This window comes from Dasypus novemcinctus, chromosome 16 (assembly GCF_030445035.2).
Source record: "Dasypus novemcinctus isolate mDasNov1 chromosome 16, mDasNov1.1.hap2, whole genome shotgun sequence".
In the NCBI taxonomy this organism is placed as follows: domain Eukaryota; kingdom Metazoa; phylum Chordata; class Mammalia; order Cingulata; family Dasypodidae; genus Dasypus; species Dasypus novemcinctus.
This window is the reverse complement of record NC_080688.1, coordinates 18,639,376-18,666,484: the sequence shown is the minus strand read 5'-3', so window position 1 is coordinate 18,666,484 and position 27,109 is coordinate 18,639,376. Positions and strand designations below refer to the sequence as shown.

The 27,109-nt window shown below is 39.0% G+C and overlaps 1 protein-coding gene and 1 pseudogene across 1 annotated transcript in view; one reads left to right on the top strand and one right to left on the bottom strand.

The window, feature by feature from the left end:
- Positions 1 to 27,109, top strand: part of PRELID3A (PRELI domain containing 3A) — a 62,018-nt gene that overhangs the window by 27,954 nt on the left and 6,955 nt on the right. Inside the window, exon 6 of the mRNA XM_058277282.2 lies at positions 27 to 143. Within this exon, the coding sequence (XP_058133265.1) occupies positions 27 to 80 (54 nt within the window). The 3' untranslated portion in view covers positions 81 to 143. The remainder of the gene's footprint in view (positions 1 to 26; positions 144 to 27,109) is intronic.
- Positions 26,048 to 26,789, bottom strand: LOC101440079 (chloride intracellular channel protein 4 pseudogene; annotated as a pseudogene).

Here is a 27,109-nt window from a genome sequence, read left to right as displayed (position 1 = left end):
CTGGCGTCTTTTCTGTGTTGCTCCAGGGATGGGCTGCTATCGAGTGGATAATCCACAATTCCGAGAGCGCCGTGGGCTAACAGGCTGCACCCACCCGCGGGGACGAGCGGTGGTCGCTGCTGGCGCCCCTTAGCCTGGGAGAGGTTAGCGGTTCCCGCACCGCAGGAAGGTGCAGCTGCATGTTCACATCGGCCCGGAGATGGAGCATTCTGGTTCATCTGCTGTCTCCTTTCATTTCCTTGTTTCATGGCAGGATTAAGTTTCAAGGGGAATTGGGACATCCGTTACTTGGTGTCTGAGGAGGCAGTTAAGCCCCTTCTACAGGCTGTTCTCAGAACTTGGTTGCTAAAACAGTTCTTAAAATTTGTGCATATTAGTAAAGAAGCTTTCATTAGTAGGCCCTGGGAGCTAAAGGTTTATCTGATAGGAGGAATCATTCATTTTTGTGTGAAAATTGAATATTTTTGTATGTTCTCTTGAAGTCTATTTTGTGCCCTTGGACCAAGGTTGCAGCAAGAAGAAAGCTGGCTTATCTCTTCATTTCTGACAAGTCCAAGGCTTTGCCCAGTGATTGCCACCAGACAGTCAGTCCCTTAAAGTGACAGTGATAAGAGCTATTTATAGCATTTCCTTGAGCTTCTCAGTCATTCCTTGGTTGCCTATGCCACAAATGGCTGGACTATCAAAAACTAATTTGGCATTTAATTAGCATCTTCACACTCTAAGAAAGTAAGAGTTTCTTGCTTCCCTTTGCTTAAGGAATCCTTACACTCCTGCCTTGAAACTCCTCATCCCTGAGCATTCCGTGCCCTGCTGCACTGGCCTCAGGCTTCCAAGCTCTGTGTGTATTTCCAGCATGCGCATGCACACGTAACCCATCAGTCATCGAATGAGAGCTGTGGGGGTCAAGGCTTTTTTAATAGCTTCTTGTGTATTTCGCTTGCCACTGAAGCTTAAAGTTGCCAGAGACTTTCACCTTGTATCCCTGGTCATGATCTGCCATGGTGTGTGCCTCTTTCATTGCCTCACTCCTAAGTTAGCCAGAGAGCTGGCTGGCCCTGGAGCACACAGTGTTTGCCTAGTGTGGGTGTGTAGGATGGTATTACTTCAGGTGAGTCAGAGACTGTCAGATTCTAGAGCTAAACTACCTAAACCTTTAATCAGATACCATACCAAAAAAAAAACAAAAACAAAAACGAAAAAAACAAAAGCAAGTCCTGACTAGGAGTCCCTGGCCTAGGCTGGGAAAGTCATGGATCTGCCATCCTGCTCAGGAGCGCCTGCTGAAGAATTACTTTCACAGCAGACGATGCCCAGGCCAAGTCATGGTGAGTTCTAGCAGGTCACTAGAGACAGTGAGGGCCAGCTGAAAGGGCAAACAAGGTGGAACTAGGGCCACAAATCTCCCTTCTGCTCCCTCCATCCCTGGTGAGCACAGTGCCTGACCTGGCTCCTGCCTACAGCCAGTGCTTTTCTGTTCAGTTGGACTGTTTGATCCTTTTTGTGCCATAGTTAATTTTTCCCTTATAGTAGTTCCCAGCTCTTTTCTGCCAACTTTTAGTACCTTACAAAATCTCTTGTCTCTTTTCAGATTACATCGCCATTTCTCTCACATGCCCCTTAATCAAGAGTGTTTCCACCTTCACCAGTGCTGTAGAGGTTTGGCGACTCTGCTCCTCACATCAGACGTTTTTTCCCAGCTTCCCCTCAACCCCTGTGTATTTAGACGTGCCTATGCTTAAAAGTGGGGCACTCACCACCTGAAATTGTAGCACCACAGGGATACGTGAGCTCACCTGTGCTTATGGTGAAAACCATCAGGAAGCAGAAACCTGTTTGAAAGTACCCGTGAGCTTTCTAGAAGGTTCAAATTAAGGATAAAATTAGAATTGGTCAAGAAGAGCAAAGCACCACTTCCTCCTCAGGGGTTTGCTTATCCTGTGGCATGGAGCCCAGTAACCCTAATGGTCTGGAAGATGCTGGATTGTTTCTCCCATTCAGATATGCCTAAAGGGAGGTATGTCTGCCCAGCCAAGTTCACATAGGGATGTGGGAGCCTGCTCTTCTGGGGAGGCTGTGAGAGCAGGATAGCAGAAAGCCATTGTTTATGAGGTAGCAGCAACACCCTTGTGATTTTAAGCATTTCATTGTCCTGTTAACTTCAAAACTCTACCTGGAAGTTTTTATTTTCCTACCTTCCCCATAAGGATAGGTAGATCTGTCTTCCATTATACAGATTTTTTTTTTTAAAGGTACTGCTTTTAGTTTTATAATATTCCAATCTGAAATGAAATGAACATGTTGTTTATTTTAGAACTCTTTAATTAAAATATTTTGTGCATATTGCTTAAGTAAAATAGAGTTAAAAGATGTTTGACGAAAACAACCCCCTCTTACATTATATACCTCTCCCAATACAAGGGTCTTCTTTTCTGAAAATGACTCAACTTTTTTGCCTGGTTCTGGAATTTACCTCCAGATTTCTAAATAATATGTATATTCTGCTATTTCTTGCTTCAGCAACTATAAACATTACTTGCTGATTTGTATGATTCTCTTGCATCTTCTTCCTCTTCCCCATTTACATAATATAGCTATGTAGTCATTTATGGTTAAAACCATATTAGACTTTCCATAATTTTGAAAATATGTAACTTTTTACTAAGCCAAATAGTATGCCATAATGACATTTTCCTTATGTAACTTTTTTTTTCCCTGAAGGTAATACTTACCTTATTTTCATATGTTTAATTTTATTTTAAATCTCTGGCTGAATTCTTTCTACTCTCTTCAACCACTTTCTAGAGTACCTCTTAATATAATTTTCCATAAAGTCAAAACATTTTAGATAACATGCCACTTTCCATTTTTTTCCCTTGAAAAAAATGTCTTGCTTATATCTGGACTTACTGCTTTCTCATTTAGCCACATAACTGTCATCCTGAGATTTTCCTTGGTCTTTTTCCTGTGTTGGATCCCTTGTTTCCTGGATTTCATGTCTTCCTCTTTCTCTTCTTTTTTTAATTTTAAAAGTTTATTTTTATTTTTTATTTTTGTTTTTTTATCTTTACTTCTTGAGAGTGTAGCACATCTTGTATTAGCTTCCTGAGGCTTTTCCCATCTGAAAATATCTCTTCTATCCTCATATTTCATTCATAGTTTAGCCAGATATTATTTTTTGATGAAAAATACTTAAATTCATAATATTTAAGGCATTGCTTCATTATTTTCCACTTCAATTCTTGATCCTCTATATGTGACCTTTTATCTCTCTGAAAGTTTTGGGATCTCTTTATCCCTGATGGTATGAAATTTCACAGGGCTGTACCTTTTAACATTTATTGTGCTGCATTGTACAAGTGCTAACTTCTTGAGTTTAATATTGTACTATATTTAAGATGTCATTAGGGGGAATGGGTGAAGGGTATACAGGACCTCCCTATACTATCATTGCAGCTTCCTGTTAATCTATAATCTCAAAATTAAAGATTTAAAAATATAGATAGTGACATCTTGGAAAATGGTGAAGTGGGGCACTCCAAGAATTGGTCCTTCTACTGAAACAACCAATAAATAGGCAAAAATTGACAGAATCAATTTTTTTTGGAACTGTGTATTTTACTCAAGTACTTACACTAACCAGGGGAGCCCTTAATGAGGAAAGAGACTGCGAAAATTTGGTAGGAGTGTGATGAGCTGCTTTTGTTCACCTGCACACCACCCCCTATTCCCCAGCTTGGCAGCAGCTGTAGGTACAGTGGTCCATGTTCCTGGTACGGCTTGCTAGAGCCTGGGCAGTGATATAGACATTGCTCTAAAAAGTTGTGTATGTGTTTTGACCTGTTGGGTGGTTCCCTGACTGGCACAGAGGCTTCCCTTTGTTTCACCCCTTAGGCTTGAGTGCCATTTCTGGGTAATGCCTATTGGAAGCACTTAAAAGACATTGACTACCTGAGGCTGCTTGGTGCAAAGGATGGTGGATGGGACAAGTAGCACATGGACCTAAAAACATGTAAAGGGAAGAAGAGGAGAAAGATCTTTGGAGAATAAGGTCTCTAAAGGGTTACCAAATGTAATGCACAAGCCTGGAAAAGACCTGAGAGGACCTTAGCCTTATACCTCAAGCCAATTCTTGGATTCTCTGTTAGCAGGGGGTGAAGGCTAAGGTAGAGTTATAGATAAGATGGACTGACTACGTGTTGAAGAAGTGCCCCAACTCAAAGCCAACCCTGCAAAGACTAAAGACTAGGGGAGTGGTGTTGTTTCCAAGAATTTAAAGAAATCTCTTATGTCATTGGCTGACCACTGAAATAATGGAACAAAAATTTTAGTGACCACACATGACAAGAAATACAGTGTTTGCAAAAAATAGTTTGGAAAAGTCCCTAAACAAATGGATAACTGAAACCTCAACAGTAACAACAGTAAACCCTGGGGAGGTGGGAGAATCTGATTTCCACAGTTACCACATTATAATATTCCAAATGTTCAGTTGTCAACAAAAATTACAAGGCATACAAAGAAAGGGAAAGTATGGCTTATTCAAAGGGAAAAAAGTCGACAGACCATCCCTGAGGAAGCCCAGACACTGGATCTACTAGACAGACTTTAAATCAACTGTCTTAATTATGCTTAAGGGAAGACATGGACAAATAACTAAAGTAAACCAGGATACCAACATATGAACAAATATGATTATCAATGAAATGATAGAAATTATTAAAAGGAACAAAATAGGAAATGGGAAGTTAAGGCTTGGGAATCTACAGGGTTCCTATTTGTAATGATGGAAATATCTTGGTAATGGATGGTGGTGATGAAGCACAAATTGTGACCATAGTTAACAACACTGAAATATGTATCTGGATGTGGAAGGGGAAATGTTAGCTTGCGTATATGGTAACAGATAAAATCATGGAACACTACACATGAACTCTAAATTAAAACATGAACTATAGTTAATAATACAATTATAAAGATGTGCCTTCAAGGATTATAACAAATGTGCCACAACAATGCAAGATGTTAACAATAGGGCTGTATGTGGGAGTCCTGTATTTTATTATTCTGTAACTCCCCAACTTCTCTAATAAAGAAAAAAAGGAACCAAATAGAAATTCTAGAGCTGAAAAGTACAGTAGCTGAAATGAAAAGTTCAGTAGAGGATTTCAACAGCAGCTATGACAAGGCAGAAGAATCAGTGAACCTGAGCATAGAACAATTGAAATGAAGCAGTCTGAGTGAAAGAATAAAGAATGATTACAAAATAAACAGAGCCCAAGGAACCTGTAGAAGACCATCAGGCATACCCACATACACATTATAGGGGCCCAGAAGAAGAGAGAGAAAGGGACAGAAAGAATATTTGGAGAAATAATGGCTGAATATTTGCCAAAGTTGAGGAAAGACAAGAATTTACATATGCAAGAAGTTCAACAAACACCAATTGGGATAAACTCAAAGTCATCTACACCAGGACACTGTAATCAAACTATCAAAAGCCAAAGAGAGGTTCCACACTCATCAAAATGGTATAATGAGACATTTCAGGGCTCTGTCTTCTGACAGAAGCATTGAACTACCAGCAAGAATTGGCAGAAACATCTTTCTCAAAGCTCCAGAAAATAAAGAATTGTAGTAATAGGGTAACAGGAAAAGCACCAAATCAAGAAGACTACTTAAAAGGATCTCATGGCACTCTTGCTGGCCACTCTCCCAGCCCCTACTGGCTGGGTGCAGAGCAGGCCTTTCCTCCCAATCTGGATCCCTGGTTCTGGTTCCAGAGTAAGCAGAGTAACCCTCATGCACATATTTGGGAGCATGTGTGTCTAGCCCAATCTGTCTGGCCTGAGAGACTCGTCCCAGAACTTGTCCTGCATGCAGAAGGTAACTCAGAGCTCTCCTACAGAATGCTGTGGGCAAGTAGTCAACTGTCTGGGGAAGGGGGTGGCTGGCTATATGGCTATAGGGAATATAGTGCAGTGCCAGGTACTGTGATGAAACTGCTATGGAAGATCTCTGGTGAAGATAATGGCATAGGGACATATAAATAATAGTCCTATTGTATTTTTGGTTATAATTCCACTTTTTACTTCCTAAAGGATCTAACAGGCAAATGTGTAAAATGTAATGATAAACCAGTGGTTTTGGATTCATAATGTAAATATGTAATTTATGACAAGAACTTCATAAATATGGGGGATAGAGGAGTATAGAAGTGTAGTTTATATATTGTGTATTAGTCAGCCAAAGGAGTGCTGGTGCAAAATACTAGAAATTGGCTGGTTGTTATAAAGGGTATTTATTTGGGGTAGGAGCTTATAGATACCAGGCCATAAAGCATAAGTTACTTCCCTCACCAAAGTCTATTTGGAACAAGATGGCTGCCAACATTTGTGAGGGTTCAGACTTCCTGGGTTCCTACATTCCTGAGGCTTGCTTTACTCTGACTTCAAGATTCCTTCCTTCCTAGGGCTGGCTTCTCTTTCCTCTGCGTGCTGACTTCCCAGGGCCCCGGTTTAAGCCTTCAGCACCAAACTCCAAAACTCCAACATTAAAAGCCCTCAACTCTGTTCTTCGCTATGCCTTTTATCTGTGAGTCCCCACCCCTTGGTGGGTGGGGACTCAACACCCTAATTGTAATGCAATCATGCCCAGGTACAGATCAGATTACAAGCATAATCTAATATTTCTTTTTGGAATTCATCAATTTTATCAAACTGCTCCATATAGTATTTTTTTTTTTATTTCTTTCTTTCCCCATCCCCCACCCCAGTTGTTTGTTCTGTGTCCATTTGCTGCATGTTCTTCTTTTTGTCCCCTTCTGTTGTCAGCAGCATGGGAATCTGTGTTTCTTTTTGTTGTGTCATCTTGCTGCATCAGCTCTCCATGTGTGCGGCACCATTCCTGGGCAGTCTGCACTTTCTTTCGCGCTGGGCAGTTCTCCTTATGGAGTGCACTCCTTGCGCATGGGGCTCCCCTGCATGGGGCTCCCCTGTGTGGGGCTCCCCTACGCAGGGTCACCCCTGCATGGCACAGCACTCCTTGTGCACATCAGCGCTGTGTGTGGGCCAGTTCCACACGGGCCAAGGAGGCCCAGGGTTTGAACCGCGGACCTCCCATGTGGTTGATGGACACCCTATCCACTGGGCCAAGTCTGCTTCCCTACATATGGTATTGAAGTTAAGTTGGTATCAAAGTAAATATAGGATTGTTATAGGTTTAGGATATTAAATATAAGCCCCATGGTATTAGTTTACCAGAAGGCTGCCAATGTAAAGTATAAGAAAATGTGTTGGATTTAAAAAGGGGATTATTTTGGGTAAAACCGTACAGTTCCAAGGCTGTGAAAAGTCCAGCTCAAGGCACCATAAGAGGTGCTTTCTCACCAAAGTCAGCTGCCATGTGTTGAAGCAAGATGGTGGGCAATCTCTACCTGGTCTTCTATTCTCCTCGGGGATTTCTCTCTTAGTCTTAGCGGCTCTGCTTTTTCCCAGATTTCTGCTGCATGCTGGCATCGGGCTTGTCTCTTAGGGCTTCCTATATCAGTCTCGGCTGTCCAGTTTCTTACCAATCTCAGATGTAAACTATCAGGCAAATGGCTCGTCTCTCCCCAGGGCCTCAGGTGTTTGAGCCTTCTTCTTTCTGTCTCATGGCAGGATAAAAAATGACAGGGCTTTCTCTTCCTATGCCTGTCCATGTGAGTGCCTTTATATCAGACCCAGCAAGGGGGCAGGGACTCAACCTGAGCTATATCTTACTGATGTAGGTGAATCAAAAGCCCTAAAGCAAATCCTAACAGGTACTCTAAGCAGAGTCCCCTCAGATGAATTGAATGCAAAGGGCATCACACCCAGAGGAAGAGATTAGTTTAGAAACAATCTTCTCTTTTTGGGATTCGTAAAATAATATCAAACTGCCACACCCATACTAACTACAAAAAAAAAAAAAAAAGACAGAGGATATGCAAACTTATAGTGACAAAAAGTAGAGTATGGGTTACCAGAAGTGGTGAGCAGTGGGAATGGGGAGTTAATGAAAATGAATATAGGGTTTCTGTTTGGGGTGAAGAGAAAGCTCTAGTAATGAATGGTGATGAGGGTACTTCAACATTGTGAGTGAAATTAGTCCCACTGAATGGTAGGCGTGGAAGAGGTTGGGATGGGAGATATATGTTGTATATATATTTATACACTTGAAAAAGAAAGAAAGGGAAACTAAAGAGAAAAGTAAATGACATTTAAATCCAGTGCCTAATACTGGATGGGATCTAAGAATGGAGGAGAAAAGGCTCAAAAGGATCTTATTGGGACATAAGAAAAAAATGGAATATTGAATGTAAGCTTTATATCAATGTTAAATATCTTGCACTTAATAACTACCCTTAAAGTGATTACATAAGAGAATATCTTGTTAGTAGGAAGTGTACATGGGAGTTTTATGTGTTCAAAGATTGATGTGTGTGCAATCTGTTCTTAAATGTTTAGTTGATGGAATGATACTGCAAAGGTGACAAAATGTTAAAATAGGTGGATCTAGGTACCTAAAGGTATGCTGGAGTTCTCATTATGGAGTTTGTATTATTTTTGCAGCTCTCCTGTGTGTTTGAAATTATTTCAAACTATGTTTATTTTTTAAAGACAGAGAATCTTAAAAGTAATAGAATCAACTCATCATGTGCAAGGGACCCTCTTAGAGATAATAGCTGATTTCTTATCAGAAATTATGGAGACCATATGACATACTTGAAGTGCTGAAAATAAAGACTGTCAACCAAGAATTCTGTGTTCAGCAAAAGTATCCTCAAAAGTGAAGGAGAAATAAGACATTCCTAGATAAACAGAACCTGATAGATTTCATTGCTAGAAGAACTGCCCTACTAGAAACACAAAAGGGAGTCCTCTGTCTGAAATGATAGGATATGTTTTTATTTGAAACTCCTCTTTAGGGTTTTTAATGTGATTTAGAAAACAAATGCATAGAGCAATAACTATAAATCTATGTTAATGACCATGCAACATATAAAGACATAGTTTGTGGCAATAATAATATAAAGGGGGGCATTTAAATGTATAGAAGCAAAGTTTTTCTATGCTATTGAAGCTAAGTTCGTGTATATCCAAGCTGCATTGTTATACATTTAGAATGTTAATTGTAACCACTAGGATAAATGCTAAGAAAATAACTTAAAAATATACAGAAAAGGAAATGAGAGGGGAATAAAAATTATACACTAGGAAAAAAGAAAAATAAAGTCTATGAAAAGAAATCAAGAACAAAAAGGACATGAAACTTTTAGAAAACAACAAAATGACAGAAGTAGTCTGTATCAGTAATTACTTTAAATGTAAATGGGGGAGCAAATGTGGCTCATGTGATTGGGCTTCCACCTACCATATGGAAGGACCTGGGTTCAATCCCTGGGGCCTCCTGGTGAAAAAAAAAAAAAAAAGTGTGCCTGTACAGCAAGTCAGGTGCCCATGTGATGAGTCAAGTGCCCATGTGGTGAGTCACAGCAAGATGGTGACACAACAAAAGAGAGAAAGGGGAGAGTCAAGGTGAGATACAACAAACCAGGAACTGAGGTGGCGCAAGTGACAGGGAACCTCTTTCCACATTGGAGGTCCCCAGGATCACATCCCAGTGAATCCTAGAAGAGAAAACAAAAAGAGAAGACAGAAATAGACACAGAAGACCACACAGCAAATGGACACAGCAAAAGCAGCAAGGTGGGGGAAGGGGGAGGGAAATGTAAGTGGACTAAACTTACCAATTAAAAGACAGAGATCAGCATAATGGATGGAAAAATATGATCCAACAAAATGCTAGCTACAAGAGACTAGATCCAAAGACATGAAGAATTGAAAATGGAAAAAAAAAAAAAAGATATTCCATGCTAATAGAAATCAAATGACCCCTGAAATAGCTTTAAAAATACCCATCAAAATAGACTTTACCTCAAAAATTTTAAGGAAGGATATTAATAAAAGGATTGTCTCATCAATTCAACAAATATCAACATATTTGCACCTCAAACCATAGCCTCAAATTATAGAAAGCAAACAGTGACAGAATTGAAGGAAGAAATAGCTGTAGGAAAACACATTAAGACACCACTTTCAATAATGGGTAGAACATCTAGACAGAATATCAGTAAGGAAAGAGAAGGTTGGAAAAATATCATAAACCAACTAGACCTAATAGAAATAAATGAACACTCCACCCAACAAGAGCAGAATATATATATGTGTGTATATATATATATACACACACACACACATACACATATAAAGATTTATTTCTCTCCCCTCCCTCCACTGTCTGTCCATTCACTGTGTGTTCTGTGTCTGCTTGTATTCTCATTAGGTGGCTCTGGGGAACCAATCATGGGGCCTTCCAGAGCGGGAGAGAGGTGATCATTCTTTTATGCCACCTGAGCTCCTTGGTCTGCTTGGTCTCGTATTGTCTCTCCTCTTGTCTCTTTTTGTTGTGTCATCTTGCTGCGTCAGCTCTCTGCATTGGCTGGCACTCCAGCACAGGGCAGCACTCCTGCATGGGGTGGTGTTCCTGCGTGGGCCAGCTTGCTGTGTGGGCCAGCTTGCCTTCACCAGGAGGCCCTGGAGATTGAACCCTGGACCTCCTATACGGTACATGGGAACCCAATTGCTTGAGCCACATCTGCTTCCCAGAATATATATTCTTAAGTGCATATTGATCATGCTCCAGGATAAACCATAAGTTGGATCACAAAACAGGTCTCAGGAAATTTGAAAAGATTGAACTCTTGCAAAGTATCTTCTCTGATTACAACACAATGAAGCTAAATATCAATACCAGAAGAAAAACTGGAAAATTCACAAATAGGGCCTCCCCCAAAAAATCACAAGGGAAATTAGAAAATACTTAGAGATGAATGAAGATGAAAACACAACATACTTATAGAACAGTGCCCACAGGTAGTAGTGTAGATGAGTACATTAAGAAAAAGAATGATCTCACCCCACTAACCTAACTCTACACCTAGATGAAATAGAAAAAGAAGAGCACACTAAACCCAGTAGAAGGAAATCAATGGTAAAGCTTAGAGAAGAGATAAGTGGAATAGAGAATAGAAAAAGAAAAAAGAGAATTGATGAAATAAAAACTTGATTATTTGTATGGATCAGCAAAATTGACAAAACTTTAGTTACATGACTAAGAAAAAAAATTACTAAACTCAGGATTGAAAAAGGGAACATTACTAATAATTTTACAGAAACAAAAAGGACTATAAGAGTTTACAACAAACAAATATACACAACAAATAATTTAGATCAGATGAACAAATTTCTAGTAACACAAAAAGTACCAAAACAAGTCTCAGGAAGAAACAGAAAATCTTAACAAACCTGTAACAAGTAAAGAGATTGAATCAGTACTCAAAAGCTTCCCAAAAAAGAAATTCCAGGACCAGATGATGTTATTGGTGAATTCTAACAAACGTTTAAAGAAGAAATAACACCAACTATAGCAGTTTGATGCAGTTATGAATTCCAAAACTAGATACTGCATTATGTTTGAAATCTGGTCTGTACCTAGGTGTAATTAAGTTATGATTAGGGCTTTGATTGGGGACATCATTAGGGTGCTAAAAGCATGGCAAAGGACAGAATTGGGGTTCTTAATGTTGGAGTTTTGATGTTGGAGTTTGATGCTGAAGCTGGAGCCCCAGGGAGAGAGACAGAGCCATTTGCCTGATAGTCTACAGCTGACCTTGTGGAGAGAGGCAGAGCCTAGAGAGCCTCATAGTCTACTGCTGGCCTTGTGGAGAAAACAGAGGAGCTGAGCTCAGAGGAACCCAGGAAGACTGAACCCTCCCAGATGTCGGCAACCATCTTGCTCAAACACGTGAAATAGATTTTGGTGAGGGAAGTAACTTATGCTTGGCCTGGTATCTGTAAGCTCCTACCCCCAAAAATACCCTTTATAAAAGCTACCCAATTTCTGGTATTCTGCATCAGCACCCCTCTGGCTGACTAATTCAGAATTTGGTACTGAAGAGTGGGGAAGTGCTTTGCAATTACCAAAATGCTGGAATGGTTTTATATGGGTAAGGGGTATTTTTTGGAGGAATTATGATATGTTTGGAAGAAAAGACCTACAGTGCTTTGAGAGACTGTTGGTAGCATTATGAATGTTAAAGAGACTTTTTATGATGCCTTAGAAGTAAACAATGAAATTGTTATTGGAAACTGGAGGAAAGGCTATCCATGTTTTAAAGTTGCAGAGAACTTAGCAAGATTAACTCCTGGTGTTTTATGGAAGGCAGAATTTGAGAATGATGAGCCTGGGCATTTAGCTGAAGAAATTTCCAAATTAAATCAGAAGAATGCAGCTTGGCTTCTGCTTGCAGCTTATAGCAAAATGCTAGATGAGAGAGATATGCTGAGGACTGAACTATCAGGCACAAAGAAAACAGAAACTGATTCTGGAAATTCCAAGTCTCTGGAAATCAAGCTCCTAGATGAAAGTGCCACACTGGGGGACTTAACTAAACTTTGAACTTATAAATCAGGATTGAAGATGCAGTTATCTCAGAAAGAGTTGTGGAAAGTCTTACTGTCTAGTGGCTTGGACCCCTGTTTCCTGCATGCTAAACCAACAAGGTTTTTGAGAGAGCTGTATGAACAAAACCACTGTCAGCCTGGAATAAAAGAGACATGGGAAGGAGAGATTGAAGGAGAAACAGCTTTAAGAGGAAAACCATGGAAGCTGATATCTGGAATTCAGACCTCACCTTGGGCCAAGAGAGGAACCCCACCCATGTGGACAGAGAGGGTGAGTTTGCCCCAGCAGTTGAAGAGGATGGATATTCCTGCCTGATGTTCTGGGAGAGTTTTGCTGCCCCACAGTACAGAGAGGGTGGAGCACATTCCCCGAGGATTAGTGTGGTTAAGGTCGGCATCCCACAAGTCTGAGAGGGGTGGACCTGACCCCCAAAGGTTAGGGAAGGCCAGGTGATCAACTCATTGGTCTGAGAGGGTTGAGCCTCTAATATTATCAGACTGTTACCACTATGGTCAATAATATACATTTGGCATATTTTTCCATACCCCCCTATTATTAATGCAGTACATTTTTGGCATTGATGCAAGAATATTACAGTATTACTGTTAACTATACTCCATAGGTTACATTAATTGTATTTTTCCCATCCTTCTGCACATTCCCACTACCCTGCAATAGTGATGTATGTCTATGCTAGTTCACAGAAGGACATTCTTGCATTTCTATTATTAACCATAATTCTCATCCATCCCTGGGTTCACTTTGTTACTCAGTCTCTAGATTATTCTCTAAGTTTCTTTCAATTGACATTTACATCCCTAAACTACCCTTTTCAGCACAATCCCATCTATAAACCAGCTGCTACTCACTATAATGTGTTATCAACTCTAACCATTTTCATACATACACAGTCAATTAAAACTTCTACATACATTAAGCATCAGTACTCCTTCACAGCCCTCCTCTTTTCTCCTAATAACCTATACTCTAGGTTTTAACTCCATGCATTTATTCTTCCTATTTAGTTCATATTAGTGAGACCATGCAATATTTGTCCTTTTGTGTCTGGCTTATTTCATTAGCATAATGTCTTCAAAATTCATCTGTCTTATCATATGTGTCCCAATTTCATTTCCTCTTGCTGTAGCATAGTATTCCATCATATATATACATACCACATTTTGTTTATCCATTCATTGGTTGATGGACACTTGGGTTGTTTCCTTCTTTTGGCAATTGTGAATAATGCCACTATGAACACCAGTATCCAAATGTCTGTTTGTGTCATAACATTCAGTTTGTATTAGTCAGACAAAAGGGTGCTGGTGCAAAGTACCAGAACTCTGTTGGTTTTTATAAAGGGTATTTGTTTGGGGTAAAAGCTTACAGTTACAAGGCCCTAAAGAGTCCAATTCAAGGTTATTTCTTTACCAAACTCTGTTCCCACATGTTGAAGCAAGATGGCAGGCAATGTCTGCAGGGGTTCAAGCTTCTTCTTCCCTCTTAAGACTCCATGGATTCAGCTTCTTCTGATCTCAACGGTAGGCTGGCATACAGCTCATCTCTTTCCTAGGCTTGATTCTTTCCGAGCTCAGCTGCTGTCTTCTGTTCACAAGTTCAGGTGAATGGCTTGTCTCTCTTCCCAGGGCCTCTGCCCTGTCTATGCAGCTGTCTCTCTTCCTCTGTATTTTCTCTGTGTATCTACTTCTGTGTTCTACTTGATGGAATGGCCATTTATTTGGCCAAAAAGGAGACAGGAACTGTACATTCTACTGACTTGGTCGAATCAAAGCCCTAATCTTAAAATAATTTAATCAGACATCTCAGCTGAATCTAATGCAATCAAAGGGTACCACTCCCAGAGGAACAGACAAGTTTACTAACATAATATCTCTTTTTGGAATTCATAAATCTCAAACTGCCACACAGTTCTGGATCTATGCCTAGTGGAAGAATTGCTGGATCATATGGCAGTTCTATATTTGGCTTCCTGAGGAACTTCCAAACTGTCTTCCACAGAGGCTATGCCATTTTACAATCCCACCAACAGTGAAGAAGTGTTCCTATTTCTCCACAACCTCTTCAACACATATTGTTTTTTAAATAATGGCCATTCTATGCAGTGTGAGATGATCTCTCATTGATCTGATTGTATTTCCCTAGTAGCTAGTGATATTGATAATTTTTTCATGTGCTTTTTGGCCATTCGTGTTTCCTCTTTGGAGAAATATCTATTTACGTCTTCAGCTCATTTTTAAATTGGATTCCTTGCACTTTTATTGTTGAATTATATGATCTCTTTATATAGAATGGAAATCAAACCTTTATCAGATATGTGCTTTCCAAATATTTTCACCCATCGAGTGGGCTGCCTTTTCACCTTCTTGATGAAGTCCTTTGAATCACAAAAATGTTTAATTTTGAGGAGGTCCTATTTATCCATGTTTTCTTTCATTGTTTGTGCTTTTGGCATAAGGTTTAAGAGTGCACCACATACTACCAGGTCTTGAATATGTTTTCCTACATTTTCTTCTGGGATCTTTATGGTTCTTGCTTTTATATTTGGGACTTTAATCCATTTTGAGTTAATTTTGTATAGGTATGAGACAGGGGTCCTCTTTCTTTTGGCTATGGATATCCAGTTCTCCCAGCACCATTTGTTGAATAGGCTGTTCTTACTCAGCTAGGTGGGTTTGATAGGCTTGTCAAAATCACTTGACCATAGTTGTGAGGGTCTGTTTCTAAACCATCAGTTCAGTTCCATTGGTCTATGTGTCTATCTTTATGCTGTTTTTACCCCTGTAACTTTGTAACATGATTTAAAGTCCAGAAGTGAGAGTCCTCCAACTTCACTTTTTTCTTTTTAAGATGTTTCTCTTTGTGGCCTCTTACCCTTCCAAATAAATCTGATAATTGAGTTTTTCATTTGGCACACTTTCTCTTCTTTTTCACCAGGAGGCCCCAGGGATCAAACCCAGGTCCTCCCATATAGTAGGCAGAGAAGCCCTATCGCTTTTTTTTTTGTTTTTCGTTTTCGGAATTTAATCTTTTTTTTTTTTTTTTTGGAAGCCCTATCAATTGAGCCACATCTTCTTCCCAGCAGTGACATCTTACTGATATTTAGTCTTCCAGTCCTGAACATGGAATGTTCTTCCAATTATTTAGGTCTTTTTAAAATTTCTTTTAGGACTGCATTGTAGTTTTCTGAATACAAGCGCTTTACATCCTTGGTTATGTTTATTCCTAAATATTTTATTCTTTTAGTCACTATTGTAAATGGAATTTTTTTCCCTAGCTTCCTCCTCAGATTGTGCATTACTAGTATATAGAAACACCACTGATTTTTGCGTATTGATCTTGTATCCTGACACTCTATTGAAATTGTTTATTAGCTCTAGCAGCTTTGTTGTAGATTTTTCAGGACTTTCTAGATATAGGATCATATCATCTGCTAATAGTGGAAGTTTTAGTTCTTCCTTTCCAATATGACTGCGTTTTATTTCTTATTCTTGTCTCATTGCTCTAGTTAAAACTCTGGCACTGTATTGAACAGCAGTGGTGACAGTAGGCATCCTTGTCTTGTCCTTGATCTCAATGGAAAAGCTTTCAGTCTTTCACCATTGAGTACAATGTTAGCTGTGGGTTTTTCATAGATGGCCTTTATCATGTTGAGAAAGTTTCCTTCAATTCCTATCTTTTGTAGTATTTTTATCAAGAAAGGATGTTGTATTTTGTCAAATGCTTTTACTGTGTCAATTTGCTAGGACCATGTGACTTTTCCTCTTTGATTTATTAATGTGGTCTATTACACTGATAGATTTTGTTTGTATTCAACAACCCTTGCATGCCTGGTATAAAACTCACTTGATCGTGATGAAAAAATCTTTTAATGTGTTGTTGGATTCTATTAGCAAGTATTTTGTTGCGGAGTCTTGAATTCATTAGGGAAGTGAATCTGTAATTTTCTTTCTTAGTAATACCTTTACCTGGCTTTGGAATTAGGGTGATATTGGTTTCATAAAATGAGTTTTGTAGTGTTTCTTCTTGTTCAGTTTTTTGGAAGAGCTAGTGTAAAATTGGTATTAAATCTTCTTTGAATGCTTGGTACAACTCATCTGTGAAGCCATCTGATCCAGGGATTTTCATTTTGGGGAGTTGTTTGATTACTCTTTTAATCTCTTTACTTGTGATTGGTTTGTTGAGGTCTTCTATTTCTTCCAGGGTCAGTGTAGATTGTTCATATGTTCCTAGGAATTTTTCCATTTTGTCTTCATTGTCTAGTTTGTTGGCATACAGTTGTTCATAGAATATTTCCTTATGATCTCTTATTCCTGTGAGGTCAGTAGTAGTGCCATTTTTATTTTTATTTTATTTGCATCTTCTCTCTTTTTTTCTTTGTCAGCCTACCTTAGGGTTTGTTGATTTTGTTAATCTTCTCAAAGAACCAACTTTCAGGTTAATTCCATTTTTTCCTTCAATTTCATTTATTTCTGCTCTGATCTTTTTAATTTCATACATTCTACTTGCTTTGGGACTACTTTGCTGTTCTTTTTCTAGTTCCTCCAGCTATATTGTTAGGTCATTGATTTTAGCTCTTTCTTCTTTTTAATGTAAGCATTGAGGGCTATAAATTTCCCTATCAGTACTACCTTTACTTCATTCCAGGGGTTCTGATATGTTGTGTTCTCATTTTCATTCATCTTGAGATATTTATTGATTTCTCTAACAATTTCTTCTTTGACCCACTGATTGTTTAAGAATGTATTGTTTGATCCATATATTTGTAAAATTTCCCTTTTTCTGCCTCTTCTTTGATTTCCAACTTTATTCCATTGTCATCAGAGAAAGTACTTTATATAATTTCAATCTTGATGAATTAATTGAGATCTGCTTTGTGACCCAACCTATTTATCCTGGAGAAAGAGCCATGAGCACTTGAGAAGAATGTATATCCTGCTGTTTTGGGGTGCAATGTTCTGTATATATCTATTAGGTTTACTCCATTTATCATGTTATCCAAGCTCTTTTTTTCTTTATTGATCCTCTGCCTGCATGCTCTATCCATTGCTGAGAGTGGTGCATTGAACTCTTCAACTATTATTGCAGAGGTATCTACTTCTCCCTTCAGTTTTACCACTGTTTACCTCATGTATCTTGGGGCATTCTGGTTAGATGCATATATATTTATGATTGTTATTTCTTCCGGGTGAATCATCCCTTTTATTAAAATACAATGTCCTTCCTTGTCTCAAATAACAGACTTTCATTTTCAATCTACTGGTATCTTTGGGTCTAAGCTGAGTCTCTTGTAGATAGCATATAGATGTTTCATATTTTCTTATCCAGTCTGCCAGTCTGTATCTTTTGACTGGGGAATTTAATCCATTAGCTTTCAATGTTATTACTGTAAAGGCAGTTCTTATTTCACCCATTTTGACCTTTGGGTTTTAGCTGTCTATCATATTTTTTTTCATCAATCTCTTACACTTTTAGTTACTTTTTTCTGATATAATCTTCATGTCTAGACTCTCTTCCAAGCCTCTCTCTCCTGTCTTTTCTTTTCAGGCTCTGGTACTCCCTTTAGTATTTATGGCAAAGCTAGTCTCCTGGTTACAAACGCTCTGTGAATATTTTAAGTTTGCTCTCATTTTTGAAAGACAATCTTGCCAGATATAAGACTCTAGGCTGGCAGTTTTTCTCTCATAGTATCTTAAATATATCATACCACTGCCTTGCCTCCATGGTTCCTGTTGAGAAATTGACACTTAATCTTATTGGGTGTCCCTTGCATGTAATGCATCTCTTTTCTCTTGCTGCTCTCAGAATTCTCTCTTTGTATTTGGCATTTGACATTCTGATTAGTATGTGTCTCAGAGTAGGTCTATTTGTACTTTTTCGGATTGGAATTTGTTGTTTCTTGGACAGGGATATCTATGTCCTTCAAAAGGGTTGGGAAATTTTCTACCATTATTTCTTCAAATATTCCTTTTGTCCCTTTTCCCTTCTCTTTTTCTCCTTCCACACCCATGATATGTATGTTTGCATGTCTCTTCTGTCATTTACTTCCTTGAGACCCTATTGAAATTTTTATCTGTTCTTTTGTATATCCACTTTCAAAGGCTAAGTCTTTTAGCTCACCAATCCATTCTTCTGCCTTTTCAAATCTGCTATTATATGCCTCCAGTGTATTTTTTATTTCCTTTATTGTGCCTTTCATTCCCACATGATCTTCTGTTTTTCTGTGTATGCTTTCAAATTCTTTGTGCTTAGCCAGTGTCATCTTAATATCATTAATATCTTTAGTCATTTCATTTAATTTATTAAGGAGATTTGTTAGAACATCTATGATTAGATGTCTCAACTCCTTTATATCATATGGAGGCATATCTTGTTCCTTTGACTGGGCCATATCTTCCTGTTTCTTGAGGTGGATTTTAATTTTTTGTTGGTGTCTTGGAATCTGTCTTACTGGAGATATTTATTCTGGGTGCAGTTTCTCTCCCTAATTTTGGGCTTTCTTGCCTTTCCTATCTTGCTGGTTGTGTAGTAGAAGTCAAGGATGTAGCTGTTACTGTAAGCTGTGGAGGCTGAAGCTGCCTACATTTCTCCAGGGACCAGTGAAGCTTTTCCCACCTTTCTCCTCTTCCAGGAGTAGGGACAGAGCTGCAGCCATGTGTAATATTCCACATCATGCAGGCCAAGACTATCTGTAGTTGCCTGGAGAGACTGAAGAAGCTTCATGTCCTTTCCTCCCCTGCCTGGTGTGGGCATTTAGCTGCAGGTGTGGACAGCAATCTATGCCATGCGGGCCTAAAACAACCACAGTTTCTCAGGTAGACAGACATAGCACAGGTCCCCCTCCACCCTTGCCAATGGATGGGTGGACCCTTTGGAGTGTGCAACAAACTAATCCATGTGAGCCGAATGCACCGGCAGTTGCCCTGAGAGGCTGAATGAATACTGTCCCTTCTGCCCTTTTGGGGGTGGAGATGGAACCACAGGTGCCCAACAGTTTAGTCCTTGTAGGCTGAAAGTACCTGCAATTGCCTGGAAAAGCTGAGGAAACACCAGCCCCCTCCTATCCTATTGGGAGGTGGGTGTGGATTCACAGGTATACCAGTCCAGTCTGTGTAGGCTGAAGATGCCTGCCATTGCTCGGAAAGTCTGAGGATATATGCCCTTTATCATGTTGAGAATGTCACCACTATTCCTATTTTAGTGTGTTTTTGTCCTGTTTTGTCACATCTGTTCCGTGTCAATTGAGATGATCATATAATGTTTTTCCTTCATTCTTTCATGTGATGTATGACATTATTTTTCTTGCCTTTGCATTGCTGGAATAAATCCCATCTGATAGTGGTGTATAAATCTTTTTAAAATGTGCTGTTGGATTTGGTTCACTAGAATTTTTTTTTTGATTCTTACATTTATATTCATAAGGGGTATTGGTCAGTAGTTTTCTCTTTTTATGATGTTTATTTGGCTTTGGTGTCAGAGTAATGCTAGCCTCATCAAATGAGTTAGGAAGGGTTCCCTCTTCTTCAGTTTCTTTGGAAGAGTTTTAAGAGGATTGGTGTTAATTTTTCTTTGAACATTTGGTGGAATTCACCATTGAATCCTTTGTTCCTGGACTTTTCTTTATTGGGAGGTTTGTGATTACTGATTCAATCTCTTTATTTATTATATGTCTGTTGAGACTTTCTCTTTCTTCTTGAACCAGTTTAGGTACACTGTGTTTCTAGGAATTTATCCATTTCCTCTAGATTATCTAATTTGTTGGTATATAGTTTATAGTATTCTCTTATAGTCCTTTGAAATCTGGCAAGATCACTAGTAATGTTTCCACTTTCGTTTTGGATTTTTGTTTTTTTACATCTTCCCTTTTTCTTTGTAAGTCTAGCTAAAAAGTTTGTCAATTTTATTGTTTTCAAAGAACCAATTTTTATTTTATTGACTGAATCGTTTATTCTCTATTTCATTTATCTCCACTCTAATATTTATTGTTTCTTTTTTTCTAATAATTTTTGGTTTAATGTGCTCTTCTTCTATATCCTCAAGATGTGATGGTAGGTTTTTGATTACAATTTATATATATATGAAGGTATTCATATCTATACATTCCCCTTTGATTACTGCCTTTGCTACATGCCAAAGATTTTGCTATGTTGTACTCTCCTTTTTATTGATCTATGAGAATTCTGATTTCCACTGTGATTTTTAAAATTTACCCATTTGTTGTTTAATAGTGCTGCAGCAGTTTGATATAATTATGAATTCCAAAAATAGATACTGGATTATGTTTATAAACTGATCTGTACCTAGGCATGATTAAACTATGATTAGGGCTTTGATTGGGCCATGTCAGTAGGGCACTGAGTCCTCCCTCTTTGGTGGGTGGGGACTCACAAATAAAACACATGGCAAAGGACAGAGTTGGAGGATTTTGATGTTGGAGTTTTGATTTGGAATTTGATGCTGAAGTCTTGAGCTAGAGCCCCAGGAAGTAAGCACGCAGAGGAAAGAGAAGCAAGCCCCAGGAAGGGGGGAACCCTGGGCCAGGAGAAGAACACAGAGGAATAGAGATGGCTCCTTAGACATGGCAGAAACCCCAGGTAGAGAGACAGAGCCATTCACCTGATAGCCTACAGCTGACCTTGTGGAGAGAGGCAAAGCGTAGGGAGCCTCATAGTCTACAGATGACCTTGTGGAGAAAACAGAGGACCTGAACCCAGAGAGAAGCAAGACCTGGGAAGAGAGAAACCTAGGAAGCCTGAACCCTGGGAGATGTCAGCAGCCATCTTCCTCCAACACGTGGAAATGAACTTTGGTAAGGGAAGTAACTTATGTTTTATGGCCTGGTATCTGTAAGTTCCCAACCCTTTATAAAAACCAACCCATTTCCAGTATTTTTAATCAGCACCTCTTTGGCTGACTAATTCAAGTGCATTGTTTAATTCCCACATATTTGTGAATTATCCAACTTTCCTTCTGGTATTGATTTCTAGCTTCATTCCATTGTAGTTGAAATATTTGATTTCAGTCTTTTAAAATTTATCGAGGCTTGTTTTGTAGCTCAAGAAATAATCTATCATGGAAATGATCCATGTGCACTTAAGAAGAATGTGTATTCTGCTGTTGTTGGGTGGGACGTTTCACGTGTGTGTTAGGTCTAGCCATTTATAGTATCATTCTAGTCCTTTGTTTCCGTATTCATCTTCTCTCTTGATGTTCTATCCAGTAATGAAAGTAGTGTGTTAAAGTCTCCAACTACTATTGTAGAACTTTATTTCTCCCTTTAGTTTTGAAAATGGTTGCTTCGTATATTTTGGAGCCTTATTATTAGTTCAAATGTTTATGATTGCCATGTCTTCTTGGTGGATTGATACTTTATCACTATATAGTGTCCTTCTTTGTCTCTTGTAACAAATTTTTTACTTAAAGTCTATTTTGTCTGATATTAGTATAGTCATCTAACTCTCTTTTGGTTTCTGTTTGCATGGAATGTTTTTTCCCCCATTCTTCACTTTCAACCTACTTGTATATTTGGGTCTAAAGTAAGTCTCTTGAAAACATATAGTTGTATCATGGTTTTTATGGTCTATTCTGTCAGTCTGTGTCTTTTGATCGGACAGTTTAGTCCATTTATATTCAAAGTTATTACTGATAAGGCAGGACTTACCTCAGCCATTTTGCCATTTGTTTCCCATGTCTTATACCTTTCTTGTCTTTCATTTCTTCCATTACTGCCATTAGTTGCTCTTTTGTAGTGAAACATTTTGATCCCATTCTAATTTTCTTTTCTTTATATTTTTAGGTATTTTCTTTGTGGTTACAATGGGGCTTATTTAACATCCTAAATTTGAATTGATACCAACTTAACTTCAATAGCAAACACAGTCTCTGCTCCTATATACCTCTATCACCCCTATTATGTTGTTCTTATCACATATTACCTTTTTATATTTTGTGTGCCCAGTAACATAGAAATACGATTATTTTTTAATGCATGTGTAATTTAGATCTTGTAAGAAATAGAAAGTAGATTTATATACTGAGAATACAACAATACTGACATTCGTATTTACCCATTTATTTACCTTTACCAGAGATCTTTATTCTTCATGCACTCAGAGCTACTGTCTAGTATTCTTTCCTTTCAACCTGAAAAACTCTCTTTAGTATTGCTTTGCAGGGCAGTTTAGTGGTGACATACTCCTTTAGCTTTTGTTTATCTGGTAATGTCTTAAACTACCCCTCAATTTTTTTTATAGTGAAAATATACTTTACTTTTTAATACAATAGTTGCCAGCAATATACTGGTATATAAGTTCCAAGAGAGAAGAAAATAGAAGCGTTCTATTAAAAGCTTCCATTTGCCTTTTCAAGTAGTTCTAAAAAAAATACTCCAATTCTGTTCAACATTACGGGTTGGGGACTTGAACATTTTTTTTCCATGATAAAAATGTAAGTATGGTGTCCCCAATCTTGATAATTTATAAATGGTAGAATAAAAAGGCCAGTATAGTATATCAATAATGAATACCTCCCTCTCTTTGAATCAAATACTGATTATAACCAGTGTAAGAAATTAATCAATAAACTTAATGAAATGTGCATCAAAATGTGCATGAAAAAATACATTTCTATTTCCTCTCTTTTTAATTCCATAGATGTTTTCTAACTGGATTTTTTTTTTTAATGCACAGAAATAAAAGCTATCTGCATGCAACTCTGGAGAGTTAAAACCCAATAGAGGTAAAATGGTAATGCCTAAATTCTAGAGTGGATCAACTTTGTGTAAGAATAATTGTTAAAAATCTCTTAATCACATATACAGATTGCTCAAGGGTTTAAAGATAAATTATGGAGGCCAAAGTTACCATGAATTATCATTTGAATTTTATCACAAAAGTTAATACTAGTAAAGGATAACAACTGTATAGAAAATTTGCATCTACATTAAAAAAAGATAACTGAAATAGTAGATTGCTTTCCACATGTTGAATACAAAAATGTATCAAAATTCCATGAAAATGAGTGAGACTTCCAATTCACGCTGTCATCTCCTCACTGAGGTGGATTAAGAGGGAAGTTATTGAGTAGTTTTAGAAACAATTGCAGCTGATTTCCATTATGTCAATCAAACACTATATGAAGTCACCATAAAAACTTTTATGTCCCAAATCTTCCAAAATTTTTAAGCTCTGATCTTTCCACAGAGATACAGTGGGATAAAAACATGCTGTAGAATCACCTTCTTCTTAGCAGTTGTCCTTTTGCCAATCTCAATTTCATTTGACTAACTTCCCTGACTTAAAAAGACATCAAGGAGAATAAATATCCAAAGTGAAAATACTTCACAACTGAGTTGCTGAATGTGTTTTTTAGCAGTATATTTTGAGGAATAAAGCTTTCTCTCTTAGCCCTCCACTTGGTACCACTTATCTACCATTCAGGAGAAAGAACAGGCCTTCCTTCTTTCAAGTCTTTTTTATACTTTAAAATTATCCGGCCAGGTTCAACATCACCTGAATGCCAAGTTACCACTGTTTAAAAGGGAGATGAAAAGCGATCATTCCTGCATCTGTACTGGAACAGACATAACACTTTTACCCACAGAAGCAAGTGAAATATAATCCCTCAACAGATCATCTGTGTGAAGCTCCTGATAGTGCTTTTTCCTGGAACCAAATAAGTCATTGTCCAATATCCAATTACAAAAAGATGTGTGCCAAAACTCGTGATCAGCAGTAAGTTCTAAGAAAGGAAAGACAAAGGAATCTTTCTGAGCCCAATGGACAAAATATGGCACTTTCCCTATCATCTTTGTATAACAACGTAATTAATGATATGTAAAAAATGGAGTATGCTTATAAAAGTCCGGCTGCTTTCTAAAGACAGGGCTTACTAAATGTGCCCACATATAAAAGGAAGGAAAATATTGCCATATAAAGCAATAAACTTAAATTTTTCAAAACCAGCCTATGAGAAATAGCACTTCTTAAACAATATTTTGATAAAAATTATAAAATATTATCAAAAATGTATTATAGTCACAACTACAGTCTTTGGAATAGTATTGAGAAAGTTCATTTAAAAAAAAAACAAATTAAAAAAAACAACAAACTTTCATTTTCTTTTCTTTCTTTTTTTTTTTTTTTTTAAGATTTATTTATTTATTTCTCTCCCCTTTTCCCCCCACCCTGGTTGTCTGTTCTCTGTGTCTATTTGCTGCATGTTTTTCTTTGTCTGCTTCTGTTGTCAGTGGCACGGGAATTTGTGTTTCTTTTTGTTGTGTCAGCTCTCCCTGTGTGCGGTGCCATTCTTGGGCAGGCTGCATTTTTCTTTCACGCTGGGCGACTCTCCTCACGGGGCGCACTCCTTGCACGTGGGGCTCCCCTACACGGGGGACACCCCTGCGTGGCAGGGCACTCCTTGCGCGCATCAGCACTGCATATGGGCCAGCTCCACACGGGTCAAGGAGGCCCGGGGTTTGAACCGCGAACCTCCCATGTGGTAGATGGATGCCCTAACCACTGGGCCAAGTCCGCTTCCCTCATTTTATTTTCACCAAGTTCATCCTCCCTGTTAGAGCACATGTAAGTCCTGGTTTAGGATTTCAATTTAAAAAACAAAATTCATGCAGGGTGCTATTTCTCAACATGGCTGTAGAAAAACTTAATTCATGGAAATGCATTGAGATTAGGCAAAAATGAAGTAAATACACACTCACCACAACTATAATTTAGTCCCAAAGGAGTGAACAATCCTCTACCCAAAGTCTAACATTAAATGGGAGTGGAATGGAAAGTTGGTCATCTCTGTGCTTTATCTTGCTTTTAACATTGGATGGATAATGCTTTTTTTTTTATACCAGGGCCAGGGATTTACCTGGGACCTTGTATTTGGGAAGCCAGAGCTCTGCCACTGAGCCCCACTGGCTCCCTTGAGTTGTTTGTTTTGTTTGTTTGCTTGTTGTTTTTGTTTTTAGGAGGCATTGGGGATCAAACCCGGGACTTCCCGTGTGGGCAGCAGGCGCTCAACTGCTTGTGTCACATCCGCTCCCCTCTTTTATATCCTTTTACTAAATATTACAAAATTCCAAAAATTCATAAACATTCCTTGTACCACGCATTATGCACCATTTTGGGGCAGATTGATGAAGTCATGGCTACCAATGTAACAGTTAAACACTGTACCTCTATCCACAGTGTGTGGTGAGGGCTCCAGAGAGATGTCATGCTACCTCTAACCTGAAAAGTTTGCTCTAGATTAGAGGAGAGGCGGTTATGGGTTGGGGAGGTAGGCAGGGTAAGAGAATTTAAAAATAGTACTGCTTAGGACTGTGTATTTTAAGATAGCTACTATACCTTGTCTATCCTTTATTCTAATCTTGAATAACTGCATGTTCATGCAAAATAAAATTTCTGCTTTATAGGAAGAGCAGCAGTCTGTTAGGAAAAGCATATTCTGTTGGGGAGGATGTGAAGACATCTCTTTCCTAATTGCCATTTTCCTTGGTGAGTCTTTCGGCTACATCGCTATATGCTGTTCACCTTCCTTATCACGGGACGAGTGTTGGTGAACTCATCTCCACTGTAAGCATTAGTTCAGTGTCTCCAGATGCCAGGCATTCCTTTTGGGATATCAAACTTGGGATACCTTCTGGCCACCACCTTGACAAGGTGCAGATCGGGAGCAGGTTGCAAGCAGCTCATGTCATTTCATTGCCATCCAGAAGTTCATGTGTAGAAGATTTAGAGTCCTCCATACTGTTCTCATCAATCTCATCAGGGAGGGGAGAAGTCAGATATTTGTCCAGTTTCTGAAGCGTTTTCAAGAGATGCCTCTCTAGTGCTTCCTTAGCTTCTGGCTTGACTTCTTTTGGTAAAAATGCCCATTCCAGCAGTATTTGATTCCGGGTGTTTGGGTGAAAGCTTTAATTACTTGGGAAGGCATAAGTCTTCTTCAAGAAATCCCTCAATCTTATTTACATCCATTTTGACTTCACTGTTGAAGGTCATAAATGGAGGGCCGGTCCTGGGAGCCCAAGTCTGCAGGCTTCCCTTCAGGTCAACGAGTGACACTGAGCACAGCTCCTTTGAGCCAAGGATTCGGGAAGAGCCTCTGGGAAAGGGGCAGTTTCCTGTGCTCTCCCCGTCACCACCAGCCTTGACCAAGAGCTCGGCTGTGGGCTCCTTGCCCTCCTCCTTCGGCCGGTTCAGGGGCATTGACAACACCATCGTGGCTCCGCCCGGCCCGGGGCCACTCTGGCCACCGGCTCCCACCGGGCTGCATTTGCCTTGAGGGTCCCCGTGTGGAGCTCGCAGCCCCCATTTTTGCGGGGCGTAGAGTTCTAGATCGGCTCCATTTCTCTTTTGGCACCAAGTGTGTCCTTGACTGGCTGGGCTCCTTGGGTTCCTTCCGTGAGAAACCTGCACTTATTCTCCTCGAGGGCCCTGTGTGATGACAGCTTCTCTCGCTGCTGTTTGGCCCTCCCTGTGTCCTTGGCGGTGACAGTTGCTTTACAGTGTGGTTAGTGTGAGTCTCCTTGTCTTATCCT